Source organism: Oncorhynchus mykiss, chromosome 26 (assembly GCF_013265735.2).
Source record: "Oncorhynchus mykiss isolate Arlee chromosome 26, USDA_OmykA_1.1, whole genome shotgun sequence".
NCBI lineage: Eukaryota > Metazoa > Chordata > Actinopteri > Salmoniformes > Salmonidae > Oncorhynchus > Oncorhynchus mykiss.
This window is the reverse complement of record NC_048590.1, coordinates 28756735-28773051: the sequence shown is the minus strand read 5'-3', so window position 1 is coordinate 28773051 and position 16317 is coordinate 28756735. Positions and strand designations below refer to the sequence as shown.

General features: G+C 42.9%; 2 protein-coding genes across 6 annotated transcripts; both read left to right on the top strand.

Annotated features, from left to right (window-relative positions):
- The first annotated feature begins 336 nt into the window (after nucleotides 1-336).
- cpsf5 (cleavage and polyadenylation specific factor 5) lies at nucleotides 337-5308 on the top strand. Of its 3 annotated transcripts, none has more exons than XM_021585494.2 (7): nucleotides 337-639; nucleotides 3200-3400; nucleotides 3522-3585; nucleotides 4241-4330; nucleotides 4432-4507; nucleotides 4592-4706; nucleotides 4843-5308. In XM_021585494.2, the coding sequence occupies exons 1-7, from the start codon at nucleotides 515-517 to the stop codon at nucleotides 4862-4864; spliced, it is 693 nt and encodes a 230-aa protein (XP_021441169.2). In that variant the 5' UTR covers nucleotides 337-514; the 3' UTR covers nucleotides 4865-5308.
- A 421-nt stretch (nucleotides 5309-5729) lies between these two features.
- On the top strand, nucleotides 5730-15683 carry ogfod1 (2-oxoglutarate and iron-dependent oxygenase domain containing 1). Of its 3 annotated transcripts, XM_021586267.2 has the most exons (13): nucleotides 5730-5971; nucleotides 10101-10246; nucleotides 10359-10405; nucleotides 10729-10829; nucleotides 11066-11182; nucleotides 11260-11351; nucleotides 11461-11589; nucleotides 11711-11824; nucleotides 11906-11985; nucleotides 12108-12340; nucleotides 13905-14033; nucleotides 14223-14281; nucleotides 14375-15683. In XM_021586267.2, exons 1-13 carry the CDS (start codon nucleotides 5815-5817, stop codon nucleotides 14534-14536), a joined length of 1566 nt encoding a protein of 521 aa, XP_021441942.1. In that variant the 5' UTR covers nucleotides 5730-5814; the 3' UTR covers nucleotides 14537-15683. The 3 variants fall into 3 exon arrangements, with proteins under 3 accessions (XP_021441942.1, XP_036819974.1, XP_021441943.1); XM_036964079.1 differs by lacking the exon at nucleotides 11461-11589; XM_021586268.2 differs by lacking the exons at nucleotides 10101-10246; nucleotides 10359-10405; nucleotides 10729-10829 and having other exon boundaries at nucleotides 5741-5971.
- Nucleotides 15684-16317: the final 634 nt, after the last annotated feature.

Below are 16317 nucleotides of genomic sequence, written 5' to 3'. Positions count from 1 at the left end.
ACTTTTAGATTAGTGTGTATTGTTGTGAACTGTTACATACTACTGCACTGTTGGAGCTAGGAACATAACCAACCACATAACCATAACATCTGCTAAATATGTGAATTTGATCAATACAATTAGATTTGATGGAGGAAAGTGCTTTTATTGATGAACCATCATGACCTTATCCATGCAGGGTTATAGTTTATACATTTAACACAACCTTTGGGTTATGTTGGACAAGGGCAAAGCAATTGGATAGAGTTCGACCACCTCAGAATTTAGTCTCTTAAGATTTTCATCTACAGGAGCTACTTTATTACTGGTTATTACACTCCAGCACGATAGGTGGTGGTACTGCCGAAGTATACCTACTGCATCAAACACGGAACAGGAAAAGGAGAAAGGGAGAAGACAATTTGCGCATGGTTACGTCCTTCCATTTTTCTTTGTTATTGTTATAATACATGTTTTGCATTGCATTTCTACCAGAGGATTTTGGAGTTAGATTTTGTTTAGTGGTATTGGAGCAATGTCGAGTGTGCCTGCTCCGAATCGCTCATCCGCCGGCTGGCCGCGCGGGGTCAGTCAGTTCGGCGGGAACAAATACATGAGCGCGCCTGCAAAACCACTCAGCCTGGAGAGAACCATTAATTTGTGAGTAACAATGATGAAGGGGGGACGAGGATTGGTTTCTAACTTCAGATTATGTGTGTATGTATCGTGGTTATGCAAAGACTCCTAAAATACCAGTCTCATTCAATTGTATGGTAAAATTCATGGATTGCAAGCTTTGCAGTAGCCAAAATCCGATTAAAGTTAGACGTTGGTTACATTAGTCGGAACACGGCTATGACACGATCAGGTTAGCACAGAGTTGGCGAGAGATATGGCTCGGAAAATTGACCTCAATCCCAGTTATTCCAACAAATCGAGAATATTTTTTAATGACTGCTAGTTTTTTCGTCAGTATGCTAGGCTAATACTATAGCAGCCCATTGGATTCCATGAAAAGTTTAATCCTAGCCGAAGATGGTGGCTAAATAGGAACCTTAACAAACGATCTTGTGTGTAAATGGGCGTTTCATCTCTCGCGTGAGCATGCGTCCCCCCCGTGAGCTCATGCCTCTATAATAAATAAATACATATTTTTATAAACTGGGTAGCTCAGGTCCTGAATGCTGATTGGCTGACAGGCATGGTATATCAGACTGTACCACGGGTATGACAACATTTATTTTTACTACTCTAATTACGTTGGTAACCAGTTTATAATAGCAATAAGGCACCTCCGGCGATATATGGTTTTGTGATATATGGCCAATATACCACGGCTACGGGTTGTGTCCAGGCACTCCATCTTCCGTCGTACGAAAGAACAGCCACATCCCCCCCAGGCCTTATTGCTTAAATAACTAACCCAAGATAGTTCATCTGTGTCATTTACAGTGGTAGTAAATTAAGCATCGTGAGCAGAATTATATTATAACAAATCAAAACGGAATTAAAAAGAAGGCTGGACTCCAAAAAACAAGTTGGCATACAACAACTTCCATTGACAATATTAAATATGTTAATTAGCCTAACGATGAACCCTTGTATTGATGTGAAAACAAATTTGTATTCATATGAATTAATCTATTATGTTTGTAAAATGTGAAACAAGTACAAGCTAGCGAGATCTTTCTTCTTCTTTAGGATTTGATTGTCAGATCGCATCCAACTTTTAGGTGCATACACCGCCACCTATTGCACTGCTGTGAGACCATTCACGGCCTACCTACATTAAATTCTTGATACAGTAGTGGAAAATTGCCCCTCCTACTATTTGCCCTATAATAATAAAAACTCCACCCCATTCCACTATTTATCCCTATCTAATCCTACTCCAGACCACGGGTCTTGAGAGGACAGAACACTACCACTCAACACCCGCTAGTCAGATCCTATTGGCACGTTGTAGCATGTATTTGCATATTTCCGTTAGGGAACGCCTACTCTGAAGTGCGTGTGTGCAATAGCTCAATTCACTCGTGCACTCCTAAACAACACCACCTTTAGAAACTTTGCAAAAGGGTTAAATCTACAAAATGCTGTCCACTCTGTTACAGATTATAGTTTTGAAAACAGAAAATATTATTAAGATCAAGATCAAATGTATTAAGATAAAATGTTTAATCAATGAGAAAATTTGCAGAATGTCTGCCAAAATCCATCTTGCTCCATCTTCTCCCACTGCCAGCCACTGGGCTTCCTCTCATCACCATATTTGGTAGTGAGTGGAAATGCCAACCAGATGCTTCACATTTACATCAGGTGAAATATCTGGCTTGTTCTGTTGGCTCATTCTTCTGTCTTGAGCTAGCTTTGGTCTACTTATTGTCCCCTCCCTTTCACTCCACCTGTCCCGCCCAGAAAACATTTGCCAGTGAGATGTCTCGCCCTGGGGCACCCACGGGAAGGGGGCAATAAGTAAACCCGAGTGGCCCTGCCCCGATCTGAAAAAATTAGAGAGTGGGCTGTCTTGCTTTCTCTACCGTCTCTGGCGTAGCGTTGGGCAACTACTGGAAGTGTTGTCGAATCTAGTGGACTGCTATGAGCATTAGCTAGTCTAGCATGCTGACGAAAAAACTAGCAGTATTTAAATCTTGATTTGTCATTTAGGATGATAAGACCATTAGTAGTACGCTGCCATCTCCCATCCCTGGATTGAGGTACGTTTTCCGAGCAGTATCTTGAGCCGGCTATGCTCTGTCCTGATCGTTGCATAGCCACCTTCCGACTGGAGAGAGAATGTGATGAACGTCTTTGGATTCTGGCTAGCTTTGCAACTGGCTCTATGTCCTATTTGACAGCCAAAGTTTGTGACACAAAAATGATGATGAATCGATAGTCTACCGTCCTGTAGATGCATCCTCATTCAAAAGCTATATAGTGTGTGTTCGTGGGGGGGTGACTGGGTAGCAGTGAAGGTTGCTGAGGGGAGGACGACTCATAATAATGGCTGGAAGGAACGGAGCGATTAGTATGGCATCGAACACATGGAAACTGTGTATTTGACGTATTTCATTCCATTCCACCGATTCCGCTCCAGCCATTACCACAAGCCCTTCCTCCCCAATTAAGGTTGCCTGTTCTGGGTAGTGTGTGCATGTTATTAGAGGCATGCTATGGGATGTGCACCCTTAAAAATGGTATTCATGACATTGTGTTTCAGATACCCTCTCACCAACTACACATTTGGGACCAAGGAGCCTCTGTATGAAAAGGACAGTTCAGTGGCAGCACGGTTCCAGAGGATGAGGGAGGAGTTTGACAAGCTGGGCATGCGGAGGGCAGTGGAGGGAGTGCTTATTGTCCATGAACACAGGTTGCCCCATGTACTGCTGTTGCAGCTGGGAACCACCTTCTTCAAACTGTAAGCACTACCACCAACCAAGCACAGCCTGCAGGAGTTACACCAACAGTCTGTTTGTTTTTAAAGTGTGCATGCGTGTTTGTATGGTTCTCTTATAGGGTTGTCTGTATGTCTCTTTCAGGCCAGGTGGAGAGCTGTGTCCGGGGGAGGATGAGGTGGATGGGCTGAAACGCCTGATGACAGAGGTACGATACACATGCACTCTCAAAGGAGGCCGGCCAGAGTTGGTATCACAACCTCAGATGACATCCATCCTAGCGTTCACTTAGCTCTCAAACTCTTCTTCTCTGTATGTAGGGTTTTCAGCCATTCCATTCCCCTACGTTTGGCTCCGTGTAAACTCCAATTCCAATGCTGTGTTTTAACGTTTAGAAACATCAATAATCATTGTTTTGAGAAAGAATCTTTTAAAAAATACCTTATTGTAGCAGGTTTGCACACATTGTGTGCCTCCAGTTGATGAACAACACTTCCTCCCCAGTTAGCTCACACACAGGTAGCTAATTAGCATAGGTGGCAGCCTATGTCTGCCGTAAACAAGCGCTGTAACATGGAGATATGGTCTTGTGGGAACACAAACCTAACCCTATAAAGGTGTGTAGTAATTTACAGTTTGAAAATATATATTTTTTTATTTTTTATTTTTCGCTGATATGAAAGATGTATTCTTTATGCTTCCAAAACAGTACTGCAAGTGATGCGTGTTAATATTTAGAGAAAGTGTCAGGGGCTCTTAACAAAACGCTAAAGTAGTTTGCATCTACCAGTGGGGTAACATTCTCTAAGATCCTGCAGGAAGCCGTGATGCCATAGTGATTGTCTTTACTGTGTCTTTGTCAGATCCTGGGCCGGCAGGACGGGGTGAAGCAGGAATGGGTGATCGATGACTCCATCGGAAACTGGTGGCGCCCCAACTTTGAACCCCCACAGGTGAGCACATCCCCAAAACACAGTATAGTTTACACTGAAATGTATCGAGGAGGAGATATTGAGCCTACAGTAAATATTTGTGTTTGTCTGTTCTGCTGCAGTATCCCTACATTCCAGCCCACATCACTAAACCCAAGGAGCATAAAAAACTCTTCCTGGTTCAACTGCAGGAAAAAGGTAAGTTCCCCTTAGCTAGTCAAAATATGTTCTACATACTCTACACACATAATCTTGAGTGATATTTGCTTCTGTGTCTCTCAGCTCTGTTTGCAGTCCCAAAGAACTACAAACTGGTGGCAGCCCCTCTGTTTGAGCTTTATGACAACGCCCCCGGCTATGGGCCAATCATATCCAGCCTACCGCAACTACTAAGCAGGTAGTGTGTGTGTTTGTGTGTGTGTGTGTGTGTGTGTGTTGTATATTGTGTATTAAGCACTTTTGTGTGTGTGTGTTAGAATGGGTGTGTGTGTGTGAGCTCAGGTATGCTGTATATTCATATTTATTTCCTGTAGGTTCAACTTTATCTACAACTAAATGGTATGAGAATGGGCACAGTGGCTAGCTGTCTCTGTGAGTGCAGCCAATTATGGGTGAAATGAAGACATGGAGGTGAAGTAAAACAATGTGGGGAAATCCAAATAAGGCTACTCACCCTCTGGCTTCCCGGTAAGGCTGAACAAAAAACCCACCACCTCAAGAGAAGGGACTGTAAAATGTGCTGTTTACAATGATGGAAGAAAATACACTGTCAGAATTTTTGTTTGGATCTGAAAAAAAATCTGTCATTTCTTACATGATTAAACTGCAACCCAGTGTCTCAAGAATCAGATTTTATGCTCTTGCAGCAGAATACATTTGTTTGATTAAAGAAACAACAGCATTGAGTTTCCTGTTGTGTTTTAACCTGTTTTACTGTCATGCTATTTCATTTTCTTTAAAATAAATAAATGAGTCTTTTCATTTAGACTTGGTCTCTTATAACAAGTGTGTTGATGACTTCTTGGCTTTGATGTATTGTTTTCACTATAGCATATATAATCTCTTTGATGCCATTTGGAATCAATGTCAACTTTCACTGCTATATTGACATAAGGAAGTAGGTGGCTGCAAAATGAAGTTGATGGCTGCAAATGCTTTACTTTTGAACTCTTTGACAAAAGAGATGCTAGTTCTAGGTCCCCAGAAACAAAGAGATCTGCTGTCGGATCTGACAATGAATATCAATGGTTGCGCTGTCCTCTCAAATAAAACTGAAGGACCTCAGCGTTACTCTGGACCCTGATCTCTTTCTATGAACATGTCAAAATGTGTCCCACCGACCCCCTCGAGTTTAAAGCATTGCGAAAGAAGAGTCGTTTGTGAGCCAAGTGAGCCGGCTCTTTTAAATGTAATGAGCCAAATGAACCGGCTCACCGAAAAGACTCGGAACCACTAACGTCCTGCTGTGTTATGACGCAATTTAACCGCGACTCATTTATACAAAAATGAATTGTAAACGACAGCGAGATAGCGAGAATGCCGAGAAAGGAAAGAAGAGAAATAAACGCGAAGAGAGAGCAGAACTTTCTGCACTACTCGAGGACGAAGATGTGAAAAGGGAAGTGAAGGAATCATGGTCACAGCGAGCGCAGTACTCTCATGGTCAGCTACTTGCTAGCTATCTTAGCTACATGTGTTTACACCGAGCACATGCTTTGGCTAGTCTTGTTACATAGATTGTTATTTTTATTGATACGCTATTAGTCTCCCTACATATCAATATTGTCAGTCAAGTGCAAAGCTTTAGTCAACTTTGCTTTCATGACCACTGATTTGAAAGCACTAAAACATGTGGGTCAAACTATCTTCCTCAAACATAATCACTTTTCATGAAGTTAATTTTTTTTTTACAAGTCTTATACATCAACAATGCAACAACAATACAATACAAATCATATTACGAACATAGAGTAAATTACACCGTAGAATATATATATTTTTTTAGCTTAGGTATAATACGGGAATGCACAATTTATAGCTAATATTTACACGTGTATTGGAGAGGGGGGTAGTGTATAAACTGAGCAGTGTAATAAGAGTCTGGTAGCAGAAGTTGTGATATGTGTGTGTAGCATTCATAAAGTATTCTGACCCCTTCACATTTTCCACATTTGTTACGTTGCAGCCTTATTCTAAAATTGATTGTGTTTTCTCGTCAATCTACACACAATACACAATACACAACACCCCATAATGACAAAGCAAAAACAGAATTTGTATACATTTTTCAAATGTATTAAAAATAAGAAACAGTACTTTCTTCAAGCACCTTTGGCAGCAATTACAGCCTTGAGTTTTCTTGAGTATGACGCTACAAGCTTGGCACAAGACTATTTGGTGAGTTTCTCTTATTCTTCTCTGCATGTCCTCTCAAGCTCTGTCAGGTTGGATGGATAGCGTTGCTGCACAGCTATTTTCAGGTCTCTCCAGAGATGTTCAATTCCGGACTCTGGCTGGGCCACTCAAGGACATTCAGGGACTTGTCCCAAAGCCACTGCTGCGTTGTCTTGGCTGTGTGCTTAGGGTCGTTGTCCTGTTGGAAGTCAGGTTCTGAGTGCTCTGGAGCAGGTTTTCATCAAGGATCTCTCTGTACTTAGCTCCATTCATCTTTCCCTCGATCCTGACTAGTCTCCCAGTCACTGCTGCTGAAAAACATCCCCACAGCATGATGCTGCCACCATAATGATTCACCGTAGGGATGGTGCCAGGTTTCCTCCAGAAGTAACGCTTGGCATTCAGGCCAAATAGTTCAATCTTGGTTTCATCAAACCAGAGAATCTTGTTTCTCATAGTCAGAGTCATTTAGGTACAGAGGAACTCTGTCAGAGTAACCCTGTCAGAGTAACCATCAGGTTCTTGGTCACCTCCTTGACCAAGGCCCTTCTCCCCCGATTGCTCAGGGTGTCTTGGTGGTTCCAAACTTATTCCATTTAAGAATGGAGGCCACTGTGTTCTTGGGGACCTTCAATGCAGCACAATTGTCAGCTCCGGGATTCGATCCAGCAACCTTTCAGTTACTGGCCCAACACTCTAATCACTAAGCTACCTGCCACCCCTGTGCCTTGACACAATCCTGTCTCAAAGCTCTACAGACAATTCCTTATACCTCATGGCTTGGCTTTTGCTCTGACATGTACTGTCAACTGTGTCAACTGTCACCTTATATAGACCGGTGTGTGCCTTTCCAAATCATGTCCAATCAATTGAATTTACCACAGGTGGACTCCAATGAAGTTGTAGAAACATCTCAAGGATGATCAATGGAGACAGGATGCACCTGGACTCAATTTTGAGTCTCATAGCAAAGGGTCTGAATACTTATGTAAATAAGGCATTACTGTTTATTTTTTAATAAATTAGCAATAATGTCTAAACCTGTTTTTGCTTTTTAAAAAAAAAATGTTTTTAGAATAAGGCTGTAACGTAACAAAATGTGGAAAAAGTCAAGGGGTCTGAATACTGTATATGTGTATGTCTGTGGGTCTGTGCATGAGTGAGCGCATGTGTGCGGAGAATCAGAACAGGTGGTCAGTCCAGTTCAAGTGTTCAGCAGTCAGATGGCTTGTAGAAAGGAACTGCCACTGAGCCTGTTTGTATCAGACCTCATTTGCCGATACCTTCTCCTTGTGGCTGGGGTGTGTGGGGTCCTTTATGATGTTGTGTGCCTTCCTCGGGCACCAGTTCGAGTAGATGTCCTGGATGGATGGTAGCACGGTCACATTGATGTACTGGGCCATCTTCACCACCCGGTGGAGGGTCTTCCATTAGTGCACGGAGCAATTCCCATACTAGGCCGTGATGAAACTGGTCAGGACGCTCTTGATTGTGCAGCGGTAGTATTTGGAGGCATGCCGGATTTCTTCAGCCGCCTTAGGAAGTAGAGACGCTGTTGCACCCTCTTGACAAGAGTGGTGGTGTTGTGGATCCATGACATGTCCTCTGTGACGTGGATGCTGAGGAACTTAAAACTAGTGACTCTCTCTACTGCAGTCCCGTTGTTGTGGATCAGGGCTTGTTCCCTCCTCTGCTTCCTGAAGTCAATCATTTTGGGCTCCCGAGTGGCGCAGCGGTCTAAGGCACTGCATCAGTGCAAGAGGTGTCACTATAGTACCTGGTTCAAATCCAGGCTGTATCACATCCAGCCGTGAATGGGAGTACCATAGAGCAGTGCACAATTGGCCCAGCATTGTCAGGATTTGGCTGGAGTAGGCCGTCATTGTAAATAAGATTTTTTCTTAACTGACTTGCCTAGTTAAATAAAGGTTCAATTAAAAAAAGATTAAAAAAACTCTTTGTTTTGCTTTAGGGAGAGGGAGAAGTTGTTGTCATGACACCACAATGCCAATTCACGTACCTCTTCCCCATAGGCTGACTTGTAACTGTTTGTTATCAGGCCTACAACCGTGGTGATGGAGTTGGTGTTGTGCAAAGCCACGCAGTCCTGGGTGAACAGGGGGTGCAGCAGAGGACCGAGGGCACACCCCTGTGGGACCCCTGTGTTACGAGTCAGTGTGGCGGAGGTGTTGTTGTCAATCCTCACAGCCTGTGGTCTGCCTGTCAGGAGGTCCAGGATCCACTTGCAGAGGGTGGTGTCCAGACCCAGGGCTCTGAGTTTGGTGTCGAGCTTGGAGGGAACGATAGTGTTGAATGCTGAACCGTAATCAATGAACAGCATTCTCACATTGGTGTTCCTCTTGTCCAGATGTGTTACGGCCGTGTGCATAGCGATGGAAATGGATTTGGATCTATTGTAACGGTAGGCAAATTGGAGTGGGTCCAGTCTGCCTGGCAGGCTGGCCTTGGTGTGAGCCATGACCAGCCTCTCAAAGCACTTTATGATGACCGATGTGAATACGACTGGGCTATAGTCATTTGGGCATGACACCTTGTTTTTTTGGGCCACTGGGACGATGGTGGTCTCCTTAAATCAGGTGGGGACTACAGCCTGGGACAGGTTGAAGATGTCCGAAAAGACATCTGCCTAGCTGGTCAGCACGTCTGAGGACGCAGCTAGGGATGCCATCTGGGCCGCCGACTTTGTGAGTATTCACTTTTTTGAGAGTTTTCCTCAAGTCAGCCTTGAAAAGCGAAAACACCTGGTCGTCCGGAGCAGCGAGTCTTCCTTTATTGTCTTCTTCGAAGCAAGCATTCAATGTGTTAAGGTTGTCTGGGAGTGAGGCTTTGGTGGGCAGCGCACAGCTGGATTTGCCTTTGTAGTCTGTGATAGTCAGTAGTCCTTGACACATGCGACGCGAGTCTGAGTTGTAGAACATCAATTTAAGTTTGAGTCTGTATTGTCTTTTTGTGTCCCTAATCCATTTGCAGAGCTCGTACCTGCTTGCCTTGTACACTTTGCGCACCACCGATTCATCGGGGTTCGTTCTGCTGACATTGAATGCTGCAGTACAGGCTCTCAGCATTGTAGGAAAGGAAAATAGATGCGAGGAAACTGTTTCTATTGTGAGCACTGTATTGTTGAGCATGACATGACACATATATGGCACCCAAAGAGAAGTCACAAAAAAGTATGTTTTTGGAGTATTGAGAAGGTTTACCACCTTCCTATGTGCTGTTAGAATGGGTTAGAACCTCAAATGAAAATGTTCCAGAGGTAACAACTGACTCTAAGACATACATTAGTTAATGTTACATTTATTCACATAATTAGTGTTAAAACGTTTTTTATATTGGTAGACCAGTCGTTGAGTGTTCCTCTGGTGTTCCTCTTAAGGGGACCTGGAGCTGGACTGCCACCCTTTCCCTCACTTGCTCATCAGGAACTTCATCCAGGGTGACAGCTTTACAGAGAACCTACAGAGGGAGCTTCTGGACCTCAACTTCCATGAGAAGTCCAACGACCTGTACAAATTTAATCAGGTGAAAAAGGAAAACTGATAGGAATACAGTTTTTAAACGGGTTGCTTCTTGTTCGTAATGTTTCTTTACTCTGCTTTTTGGAGTTGATACTCATTGACAATTTCTCTTACAGTCAGACGACCTGAAAAAGAGAAAAGAGCCTCACATCACAGGCTTGAGGTAATTTGTATGTGTGTGTGAGAGCAATTTAGGGAGGTAGAGAGAACAGGTTTGCTTTGTGTGTAGCAGATGGGTATCTGTGTAACTAATGCCTCAGCCTGAAGTGTCTCCACTTGCGCGTGCTTCCACAAGTGTCTCCATTTGGACGACTGAGTAAGACGCTTCAGGATGGTGGTCACGTGTTTTTGAGGCAGAGGTCCTGAGTTCAAGCCTTGGTATGTGCTGAATCAGGGAAAGTGTTACTCACTAAGCAAGCTGTGTGATGTTCTTCACATGTGCATGCTCTCAGTTAGGCTGTTTTTGAGCTTTGTGTGTGATTTCAGGGCAGCACTATTTGGGCTGTTTCGATCCTGGCTGGGGGAAGTGTTGGGGGTAGAACTGGAGCCCATAGTGGATGTTTCCTGTGCCAAGTACCAATACACTGGTCAGTCACATGTTTTTACCTCTACTCTTCAAAAAGACAATGAGCAAAGCCTTAATATTTGCATGGTCCTCCTAGAAAAGAGCAGAAGCACTGAGCTATCCCCCAAAGATATCCTATTCTACTCACTGCATAGTTAGTCTATATGGACATGCATATTTCTGGAATTAATTATGAAATATACATTATCTGTTTGATATCTCTCTCTTTATCTATGCCCTCTCTATCTCTGTCGGTAGATGTTCTGTTGTGTCATGATGATGAGTTGGAGGGGAGGCGTGTTGCCTTTATCCTCTACCTTGTCCCTCCATGGGAGAGCAGTGATGGAGGAACCCTGGATCTCTTCAGCACAGATGGTAAGTATTGGTCTGTGGGTGTGTGTATTGGCATGAGTTAAACATGTGTTTTAATTTATAATCTACTTTGTGCATAGATCACTTCCAGCCCCATAGTGTGGTGAAGTCTCTGGTGCCCAGCTGGAACACTCTGATTCTCTTTGAGGTTTCACCCATCTCCTTCCACCAGGTAGTTCTTCCTATACCACTGGGTAACAACAACACACTTCACACCTCTCACCTGTCCAGGTAGCAGTAGTGCAATCTACGGATGGCTGTCTCTCTGTGTGTTTGTCCAGGTTGCAGAGGTGTTGTCAGAGGATAAGTGTCGTCTCTCTCTGAGTGGCTGGTTTCACGGGCCATCTTTGGAGCGACCCCCTCGTCACATCGAGCCCCCCCTCCCAAGGAGCCCCCACCTTCCCAGAGATGTGTGTGTTTGTTCTGAAAGAGTGAACTCACAGCCATAGAGCAAGGATGTGGTCACATGAAATAAATACATGTGTGTGTGTGCATTTTACCTGAGTGTGTATTTTGTGTGTCTGGTCACAGGAGACACTGCTGCTAGAGTGGCTGAATCCACTGTATCTGGATGTTGACTACCAGTCACAGGTTCAGCAAGAGTTTGAGGACAGCTCTGAGATCCAGCTCAAGAATTTCCTCAAAGTAACACCATTACTCTATCTCTTCATTTCTCCATCTCTGTCCTGCTGCCCCTCTCCTGGTTGACAGTGTCTCTCTCTACAGGAGGAGAAGTTTAAGGAGGTGAGTGAAGCACTGCGATTGACTGATGTCCAGTGGACCAAGCAAGGTCCTCCCAACAGGAGGTGAGCCTGTCGAGTAATTTGTTTGTGTGAGTGAGAGAGAGAGAGAGAGATCCCTAAGATGTTATGATGACTGTAAATGTATATGATGTGTCTAAATATTTTTGTATATGTGCATTGTCCAGATGTTATGAAGTGGCTTCGTTAGAGTCCTTCCCCCAGTGTGTGAGTGCATGCTGGGAGTTGCTGTGCTCGGAGGCTTTCTTCCTGCTTCTGTCCAACTTCACTGGCCTGAGACTGCACTACCTCAGCCCTAGTGATGAAGACGAGGAGGAAGAGAAGGACCAAGAAGATGAGGAAGAGGGAGAAGCCACAGGGTCATCTGGGGACACACCATCAGCTAATAAGAATAACAAAGGTGTGTTGCTTGTTTGTGTATGTACACTACCGAAGAAAAGTTTTAGAACACCTACTCATTCAAGGTTTTTTTGAAACTATTTTTTACATTGTAGAAAAATAGTGAAGACATCAACACTATGAAATAATACATGGAATCATGTAGTAACCAAAGTCTTCAACAAAAAAACAGATTCTTTAAATAACCATCCTTTGCCTTGATGACAGCTTTGCACACTCTTGGAATTCTCTCAACCAGCTTCACTTGGAATGCTTTTCCAACAGTCTTGAAGGAGTTCTCACATATGCTGAGCACTTGTTGGCTGCTTTTCCTTCACTCTGCAGTCCAACTCATCCCAAACCATCTCAATTTGGTTGAGGTTGAGGGATTGTGGAGACCAGGTAATCTGATGCAGCACTCCATCACTCCTTCTTGGTAAAATAGCCCTTACACAGCCTTGAGGTCTGTTGGGTCATTGTCCTGTTGAAAAACAAATGATAGTCCCACTAAGCCCAAACCAGGTGGGGATGGCGTATAACTGCGGAATGCTGTGGTAGCCATGCTGGTTAAGCCTTGAATTGTAAATAAATCACCGACAGTGTCACCAGCAAAGCACCCGACACCATAACACCTCCTCCTCCATGCTTTATGTTGAGAAATACACATGTGGAGATCATCCGTTCGCCCACACCGCATCTCACAAAGACAAGGCAGTTGGAACCAAAAATCTCCAATTTGGACTCCAGACCAATGGACAAGTTTCCACTGGTCTAATGTCAATAGCTCGTGTTTCTTGGCCCAAGCAAGTCTATTCTTATTGATGTCCTTTAGTAGTGGTTTCTTTGCAGCAATTCGACCATGAAGGCCTGATTCACGCAGTCTCCTCTAAACAGTTGATGTTGAGATGTGTCTGTTACTTGAACTCTGTGAAGCATTTATTTGGGCTGCAATTTTTGAGGCTGGTAACTAATGAACGTATCCTCTGCAGCAGAGGTAACTTTGGGTCTTCCATTCCTGTGGCGGTCCTCATGACAGCCAGGACTTGGTATTTTACCAAATAGGGCTATCTTTTGAATACCCCACTACCTTGTCACAACACAACCGATTGGCTCAAACGAATTAAGAAGGAAAGAAATTCCACAAATGAACTTTTAAGAAGGCACACCTGTTAATTGAAATGCATTCCAGGTGACTACCCCAAGAAGCGGTTGAGAGAATGCCAAGAGTGTACAAAGCTGTCATCAAGGCAAAGGTGGCTATTTGAAGAATCTCAAATATAAAATATATTTTGATTTGTTTAACAGGTTTTTTTGGTTACCACGATTCCATATGTGTTATTTCATAGTTTTGATGTCTTCACTATTATTCTACAATGTAGAAAATTGTAAAAATAAAGAAAAACCCTTGAATGAGTAGGTGTTCTAAAACTTTTGACCAGTAGTGTATGTGTGGGTTCGTGTGTGTGTGTTGACCCCTGTGTGTATCCTCAGATATGTGTGTTTGTGAGCCTTGACCTTTCTGTACCTCCTCATGACTGAATATGCCTTTGTAAGTATGTGTTGACCCCTCTGTGTGTATCCTCAAGAGCCGAGCACACCGGTGTGTGTTGGAGAGCTGCGTCGCTGGGCTCACGGGGACTACACACTACTGCATGATGGAGACGCATCGAAAGCGGAGTACGCCCTTGACCTACTGCTGCCCCTGAGCTGTCCTGGTCAGTCACACACACGCTTAATCACACACACACGCTTTAATCAGACATTCATGCCTAAGCACGCACACACAGACACACAATGTAGGTTAGAATCATAGTTTTGGGAACTATTTTCAAAATTGTAGGTGTGAATGTTATCATACACAATATAAACTCTAAAGTGTAATAACTTGTCTTTTTATTTTTCAGACTGGCAGACCGAGTTTGGGGGCTTCACCTCTTACATTGCTAATGAAGAGGATGAGGAGGTGAGTGATGTCACTGTTCAAATGGCAACTGATCAACTAGATTCCTGTGATTGTCATGGTTGTCATTTCTCATCGGTGTCCTCCTGTCCGCAGCTCCTGATGGTGTATCCAGAGGAGAACTCCCTGGCTCTTGTCTACAGGGACAAAGAGACTCTCAAATTTGTCAAACATATCAATCACAGAAGCTCCACTCTACCTATTGGTGATTCTTGTAGGAGAGCAGTTTATGACTTCTCCTTTGTGTATTATGAATGAGTTTTTGTGTGTATGTGTTGAGGTGTATGTGTTTGTAATATAACACCACTGTGAGGGGTGGTCGGTCTACTCTAAAGCCTCATGATGTCATGTGTTCTTCATTAAAGTGAACAGGCAGGGATACCCTGTTACCATGATTACCTGGTTTTGGTTGGCAGCCACAGAGTAAAACAGATTTTTTTTAAATTGTCTACAGTGACAGCATTTGGTAGTATTTTGTGTTCATTATCTTGTGTCATTATTGTTGCCCTGTATGGCTGAGTTGGTAAAGCATGGCGTTAGCAACGCCAGGGTTGTGGGTTAGTTTCCCGGGGCTACCCAGCCGTAAAATATATGCACACATGACTGCAAGTCGCTTTGGATAAAAGCATCTGCTAAATGGAATATAATATTATTATTATATATTGCTAGTTTATTTGTATGTGTCTGTAGTATGTGTTCAAACTATCTTACAGTATTCATGCTGTCACTGTAAAAATGAATCTGTCTGCAAGGAAAGTAAACTCCAGAGCAGTGATTGAACATTAGAGAACCAAATCCACACACACTCGCACAACCACCACTCCGATGTTAAAATTCTTCACTTGGATATCAAACTGAATAACAAATTAGTAATAACAGCTAAATGTTTGGCAGACCTATGATTTCACTAATCTTTTTACATTTTTTTTTTTTGGCCCATCCCCTCTTACAATTTTTGTTGTTACATTTACATATGACTCATTTTACATACATGGCACTTTTTTTACACAGTAGTTACATAGCAAAATATTGTTATTTTAAATACATTGCATAGTACTTAAACACATCGTATACATTATATCGTTTTTAGTCACCTTAGTGAAAATATTGAAACAATTGTTGCAATCTGACTTAAATTTCGACAAAGGATGGAGCTACATACTGTAGTTATTGATTGTTACACCAGATATTGTGATTTAACCAGAAGCTTTTGGTATCCATTACTGGGAGTTACAGGTTAGGTACTGTTTGGTGTAGCACAGAGAATTTTCGACCAACTTTAACATGGCGACACTGTCTTCGTTCTCGATTCGGGCAAACATATCTTCTAAAATGTCTGTGTCCAATTGCAAGTGGTGCGAAAATTACCCAATATTAAAATAAATATTTTGCTCCATTAAGTAATCTAACGATGTGTACGCCGCCATCTTGTCTATTTCAAATCTTCTCCCATCGATCGAGATAGGTGTGCCATTTCACTGAAATAGAGAGAATGTGTTTGTGGTGGTTACAATCTTACTGCTGTGATCAAAGAGGATACTTGGAGATGAACAGTAGTCTAACACGTTTAATGTGTGTGGGTGTTTTGACAGCACTACAGATATATTTCAGCACTAGGGTTTATTAATCAAGATATTTTAGCTTTGCACACTGTAAAGTGTTGGCATATCAGATTCTGAGAGAGGAAGAGAGGGCTAAAGTCTGTCTTGACTTCACCTGTCCGAATCTTCCTGGAAGTGGCTCTCTGATTAATAGTGAGGCCATTTCCTGTCATGCCTAGATAAGACTGACAGTTTACTATCAGACCTTATGTGGGCCTTGCTCACATAATTTATTTTTATGTGAATCCTTTTTATTCTGTTATAGGCTTCATCTGGCCTGTTTTTGTCCCCAATCAGTTTCTTGTTAAATGTGGCCTATCTTCTCCGAATGAATCACTTGTCTGACAATGTGGATGTGCACGTAAGGGAACCCCCCTTACATTCAAATGGCGCAGGAAGGATTGTACATGTTAACAACATTTAAACCGGGCAAATGAA